Source organism: Mya arenaria, chromosome 6 (genome assembly GCF_026914265.1).
Source record: "Mya arenaria isolate MELC-2E11 chromosome 6, ASM2691426v1".
In the NCBI taxonomy this organism is placed as follows: Eukaryota; Metazoa; Mollusca; class Bivalvia; order Myida; family Myidae; genus Mya; species Mya arenaria.
In genome coordinates, this window is record NC_069127.1 from 29,707,235 (window position 1) to 29,713,558 (window position 6,324).

The 6,324-nt window shown below is 34.1% G+C and overlaps 1 protein-coding gene across 3 annotated transcripts; it reads right to left on the minus strand.

Annotated features, from left to right (window-relative positions):
• Positions 1–246: 246 nt before the first annotated feature.
• Positions 247–5,794, minus strand: LOC128239088 (uncharacterized). Of its 3 annotated transcripts, none has more exons than XM_052955549.1 (4): positions 5,661–5,794; positions 2,871–3,010; positions 2,417–2,585; positions 247–2,056 (listed from the first exon to the last, which is right to left on the minus strand). In XM_052955549.1, exons 2-4 carry the CDS (start codon positions 3,000–3,002, stop codon positions 738–740), a joined length of 1,620 nt encoding a protein of 539 aa, XP_052811509.1. In that variant the 5' UTR covers positions 3,003–3,010; positions 5,661–5,794; the 3' UTR covers positions 247–737. The 3 variants fall into 3 exon arrangements, with proteins under 3 accessions (XP_052811509.1, XP_052811508.1, XP_052811510.1); XM_052955548.1 differs by lacking the exon at positions 5,661–5,794 and adding an exon at positions 5,198–5,297; XM_052955550.1 differs by lacking the exon at positions 5,661–5,794 and adding an exon at positions 5,198–5,270 and having other exon boundaries at positions 2,871–3,007.
• Between the last annotated feature and the right edge of the window lie 530 nt (positions 5,795–6,324).

Below are 6,324 nucleotides of genomic sequence, written 5' to 3' on the forward strand. Positions count from 1 at the left end.
TCTATGGCATATAAACTGCTAGCAAGATCTCTGACTGTAGACCTGAATACACGAGTTCGAATCCTGCCGATGTGTACACATGTCGGTTTCCTCTATTTATGTGTTTGTTAATTTTATACTAATAAATTGATTTCTTATCGTGGCATATTACTGCCGTAAGATAACGTTCGCGAATTGTTTTGTGTAAACCACTTAATTGTCATGATAATTTTCTAGCTATCCAGTTAATATTCGCGTAACGTTTTCGGTAAGATAATTACAATAAGACAAAAACAAGATTAAATGCCAGAACTGCCACTTGTTACCTTTTCATGTTGTATAACACTAACTATTTATCATGTTATGGTTTTCGAATTTCACTTAAAAAATAACATAATAAATGGGCATCTATATAAGATTCGTGTACCCAGTTATCTATAAATGCATTTCTTGCTATGCTTTTTGCACGAACTAGTTACCTAGTTATAATTTGCGAATTCCACTTAGTAAGTAACATCATAAATGGTAAACTTAATAAGATTCGTGCTGCCAGTTATCTAGGAATGTTTCGAGAAATTAGGACCTGTACATTGCTAGTGGTCCTTTATAGCTATTCTCTATCGTTACACATGCATAAACAACACGAATACCTGAAACAGCTTTGTTATACTAGTATAATAATGAATATAATTAACAAAAACGTTTAACCCGACAAAAGTAGCATGTGAAAACAGTCAAAATATCAGGTTTGCCTTTCTTCAATTTGCTTCAAAGTTTCTTTGAACGCCAATCTTGGTGTCGTTGTATAGTTTTCTATATTTTTCTTTTTCAGCAGTGGCTTCTTTATTTTCAAGCTGTAGCCGCATTATCTGGTCATCTTTCCTGTGCACAGCGATCTCCATATCTCTCTTTCGTTTTGACATTTCAGCCCTGTACTTATTGCCTACCACCTGGTCTTCGCTTTTCAGCTCTTCATGTTTTGATATGAATTCCTTTAACTGCTCTAGAAGTTGATTTGGTTCAGACTTCACATGTGGGTTAGAATAATTGTCGATTGGTTTATTTCTTCCACCGTCAGAGTTGTGTCCCCTTTTAAAATTCGATGGCCAACTTCGTGCCGTTAGTTTTGGATCTTTCTTACTGGGAGAAGCATTTTCCTGCGTCGCAGTATTTCCTTGTTCAGGAGGTCTGACTCTTTTAAGAAAAGCACAACATTCACTGTATTCTTTGTTTATCTCTTTTATACAGGATCTAACAATCGCAAGATTTTCTTCTACATGCTCAGGGTCCTTGCCTATATTCTCTAAAGCACTTTCAACATCACCAATACCATGTACATTAAAACCATGAACTTTTTCCTGCAAATGTTTTAATCGCAGTTCCGATCTTAACTTGTCTGTCACCAATATCTCCTTGTGAATATAGTCCTGAAGCTCTTGTTCAAGTAGCTGTAATGAATCAAGAATTGATATCGTTCCATTGTTAGCAACTTTTGGAGCTGGTCGTTTAAAAGGCACAAGCGGCTTCCCATCCTCCGCGCTCCTGTAGGCTCCCGGACCAGGTGTAGAAGCTAGTTTGGTAAGGACAACCGACCTTCCCTCGATCCAATCTCGACATTGCCTTACAATCCTAGTGGAATGTCTCTTACCTTCTGTTTCTTTATCAATAACATTTCTCCTAGATTTCACTAGTTTCTCAATATCATCCATAAGATTTCCAAATAGATCCTGAGTTTTCTTTGGAACTGTATTTTGCTTTGCAGACTGTCTCCCATACGATAGGACACTTTTGATTTTTGCATCACACTCTTTAGTATGTTCAATGATATCAGTATTCTGTTTGGCAACAGTTGCGCAGTCTTGGTGTAGTTTGATGATTACAGCCTTACACCGGTTCAATTGTTGGTTGGATTTCTTCATAGTTGCTTGCACGTTTTTCCATACCTCTTCCTCTGTCATTGAAGGTATATCGCTGGGATCATCGATCGGGGCTTCAGTTAGATATATACCTGCGCGGCGTTCTTCTGTACTCAAGTACCTTGTCATTTCATTCAAACGGTCATCTAGCTGAGTCTGAACTGAAGTTAATGAAGGACATTAAGTTACTTGGCTAGGTTACTTTTCGGAATAGCCTAATAAACCTGTTGAAGATTCCGTCACCACCCTTAACGTTTCAATCGTTATTTCATAAATCTTCTTTTATATTTAGCTCGACTGTGAAGACAGCTATAAGTTGATATAAATTTTTCTCAAGACAGGTTCTTAGATAGAAACCAGCAATTGTATAAGTTTCCATTTGAGCGTCCAAGACAACGCCCCAGCTGTGTTGCTCAAAACAATCGACTACCTACTGCCAAGCACCTACATGCATCATTCAATTATGAAACATAATAAAACAAAAAAGTGATATTTCATATCAAACAAGAGTAATTACTCACTATGTGAAAGAATCATCATCTCCTCCCTCACGTCCATCAAGTGGGTAATAACTGCTTCTTGTTTCGTTTTCTGTAGACACTCAATAAGCCCGGTATAAGTCTCTTCGGTGATTTTCTCCTGTAGCATCTCAACAAACAAACTGTTCTTCTCTCTTACGCTCTCCATTTGCTACAGAAGTTACATAATGAAAAAGAAAACATATCTTAAGCTCTAGATAGTAAAAAAAGACAACATGGATAATATTCCAACACTACGGTTACAATCAGTCATATATTTGAGTTAAAACAAATGGAAAATCACCAGTGTGTTGCTCTCAATACATGCATTAACAAATTCAAAGTGATACTCATTTACAACACCATTAGCAAAACCTCCAAAACCATACTCATCAACATGTCAACAACAGCGCTGTTTATTTTGTGCAACGAAAAAAACCCCATATATTATACATACCTGTAATTTAACACAGTCAGTGATGTCGAGTACCTCCATTCGGGAGAGCATCGACAGTAATTCTCTGTTTAGGTCAAGGTCAGCCAATATGGCAGCCTTGTTTTCTACAAGTTTTCTCCGCAGAACTTCCATCGTCTCTACTGAAAATAAATGTGGAATTCATTTGATGACTTCTAGTCAACATTGTTTTGAATTTATATTCGTCCTTGCTGTTGTATTGCACAAATACCTTTTGGCAACAAGGAAAGACAATTAATTGACATGCACGGCATTCGGGTAAACAATGTCATGAATTTGACAAAATAGCCGTATTTGCGTAGAACCAATTAAAAACGTTTGATTACTCACTTCAGTGTCACAAATTGAATTTGAAGGAAAACTTGTAAATTCAAAAAAAGCTTAGTTACACAGATTGTTTTAATATTTCCTAACCTCATTTACTACTTAACTAAGTGCTAAGACCTAAAACGTTATTTGCTTTGTTCAGTTCTAAGGTATGGTTTGGCCTCATTCTCTGTATTTAGCATGGCAAACAGTACTATACTAATTCTTCTCATTTCAGGTCAGATTAACCTCACGAAGGAATGCAAATACCGTTGGATCGCTTCGGTTCACAAAGGTATTTTTATGACCAAAAATAAATAAATAATAATATAAAACAATCGGGTCGGAGGTGAAAAATAGTTTGGTCTGGTAACCGAAACAAACCTATTTTAGGCAGAGACCTTATATAGTTAAGATCACTCGTAAACGTGGAACGATATTACTTACAGTTATTAAGCATTGTGCAGAAAATTAGATAACAAACTGAGTTCTTATGCAGCCATGACCTTTATTCTTTTTTTTCGCATTCCTTCTGTATACACGTGTGTTCAGAATAGTTTCTATTTTTTTTTAGTTTTAGCTACGAAATAATTAAATCACTGCGCAATTGTACACTATACAGTGCTTGCATTCTGCAAGTATAATAAGACAACAATTATTTTATTGTGTATAACTATGTAATTGTGTGTATCGGTTTCAAAAGGCATTGAACTATTTTGGCATGTTGTATCTATTTGAGATGATTGAATTGGAGAATCATACGCTAATATTTGCCCTTCACCCTTACACAAACTTAATCATTTAATCATTTGAAATGTCGCCTCTACCAGGAAAGTAAAGCCATTATATCAACATTTGAAAATGGTTACCAAATAATATTTAATGAAAAAATATAATACTAATGGATAGATATGTTCGAGTATTAAGTTTGAACATTTTTCATTCATGAACATATATAATGTGATTAAATATTTAGGCAATTCATCGCAAGCTAACAGCTAATAAAGATCAGTATCAATATCATCCTCTTATAAAGATCATCTTCTTCATAAAGATCAACTTCTTAAAAAGTTCATCATCTTTATAAGATCATTTTCTGTACAACGATCATCCTATTATAAAGATCATCTTCTTGGTTTGGTTTCCAATGCCAATAAGAGCATTGAACCAGGCATAACACTTTTCAAGAACGTTAAGTATTTCTTATTCTGTAGTTTTCAAAACGTGTGCAACAAAAGACCTAGGACCGTACAAATTTTCATCAAAAGTACTGCACTGACGAGAAACTTTTCTAGGTACGAGCTCTTTGCTAGGATGCACCGTGCTCTTAAAACGAAAAGGAAACGAGTTCATTGTTCTTTGTTTATAAAATTAAAGTTAATTACTGAGGACAATTTCCAAACATTTCACTTTATTTTTTTCACACTATTTTACAGAAAACCTTACAATTAAAGAATTCAAAAGTTGTCATTAACCGCATACATACATTGTATCACTAAGAGAACAGGACGCACTTGACATTTGTTAATACCGGTATGATGCTTTGTACGTACGTACGTTCATTGCTTAACCAAAAGAACAGGTATCACTTTTGGCACCTCAACTTAACTCAGCTTATTGCATGAAACAAATAAAATGCCTCTAGAGAGTACAAACGAAAAGACATCAATGTTAGTAATATCAAATAGTTCATACGGACGAGCAAAATATTACTATTATTGATTAAAGGAAATATACTTGTGTCTTAAGATGTTTTGATAGTAAATAAACTTTGAAAGGTTACTCAGAGATCTTTAAGATAATAAATTTACAAATGTTTACATTGTTGACCATGTATTATGATTTTTGTTTTAAATATTTGGCTCTTAAGTCTGAATAATTTGGGCATATTAATAAAAAGTGGTAAACACTCTTGATTATAGTTGTTACATAATCTTTGAGGTCATGGTATATAAACATGTATTTTAACAACAAAAAAGGTTTGCTAATAAAAATGTGTTTACCTGTATGTCTTATTATATATTCTCCATTTTATAATTACAGGCAATTGAAACCAAATGATCTAACACTTAAAACTCCTTTCCTTATGACTGCAACTCGCTTTAAACTTGTTCACTTTAAAGTATTATCCGCGCTATATGTCAATACTGGTATCGTTCACCTAACCAATGTAAATATTGGGGAATTAGCATTTAAACCTAGGCGTTCGAAAAATAAATGGTATATCGATGACTTTACTTAAATATTGTCGCAAATACTTGATGAGTTAGAGCAAGATTATTTTGAAAAACACTTGTGATTTGAATTAAATTTCTTTTGTACAAACGATGCAAAAGTTCCGTTGAGTACTGTACTTCACATATTACGAATAAATAATTGTTTATACGAATGCTAGTTTATACAAAATGTATGGATACACTACTTTCTATGTAATGTTTAAATACATATAAAAGATGAGTATATTACTTAGTATGTATGGTTTAAGTCTCGTAGTTCGTAGTCGCACCTCCTGTATTGGATTAATATATTTATGAATAAATCGCAACGATCTTAAACGACCTAATTCCAAATCTTGATTATGAGCCAACAAATCTAAACGGTCAATCTTATCATCCACACAAAAGCGATCATCGATTATATTTGATAAACCATGTTGTAGAATTCGTAAATGCACTTTGATTTGATTTATATAAAATACAGTCAGGTTGTAAATATGCATTTACGGTATTTTATGTTTAAATGACTGTCATAAATTACGAGTTCTAAATAGTGTTATACTCAAACATGTCCGTGTATGACTATTACTTCGCACAAAGTTTATGTATATACATATATATATATTTTATGAAGCACATACTACACGAATTAAGACGTTCTTAAAGCATGATTATTACATAGATGTACGTGTAAAGATTAGAGAGTACAGTCGAAACCCGTAAGCTTGATATCCCATGGGCCAGCGAAAATTATTCGAGTCTCGCGAATATCGAGCCAAGCGGGAATGGTCCTTTACATTCAGTTCGACCCAACGAGGAAATCGAGCCATGCGATATCGAGACAACGGGATTCGACTTTATTGCGATTAAATAAAAATTATCGTGCATAAAGGGATTTATATTTAGTTTGCAGG

What these genes read in the sequence shown, in the direction of transcription:
- LOC128239088 (XM_052955549.1), bottom strand. Translation starts at nt 3,002, where the DNA reads ATGGAAGTTCTGCGGAGAAAACTTGTAGAAAACAAGGCTGCCATATTG. An exon ending in CTGACTGTGTTAAATTACAG is followed by an intron (nt 2,586 to 2,870) that starts GTATGTATAATA and finishes TAACTTCTGTAG; the next exon opens with CAAATGGAGAGCGTAAGAGA. An exon ending in GATGATGATTCTTTCACATA is followed by an intron (nt 2,057 to 2,416) that starts GTGAGTAATTAC and finishes CATTAACTTCAG; the next exon opens with TTCAGACTCAGCTAGATGAC.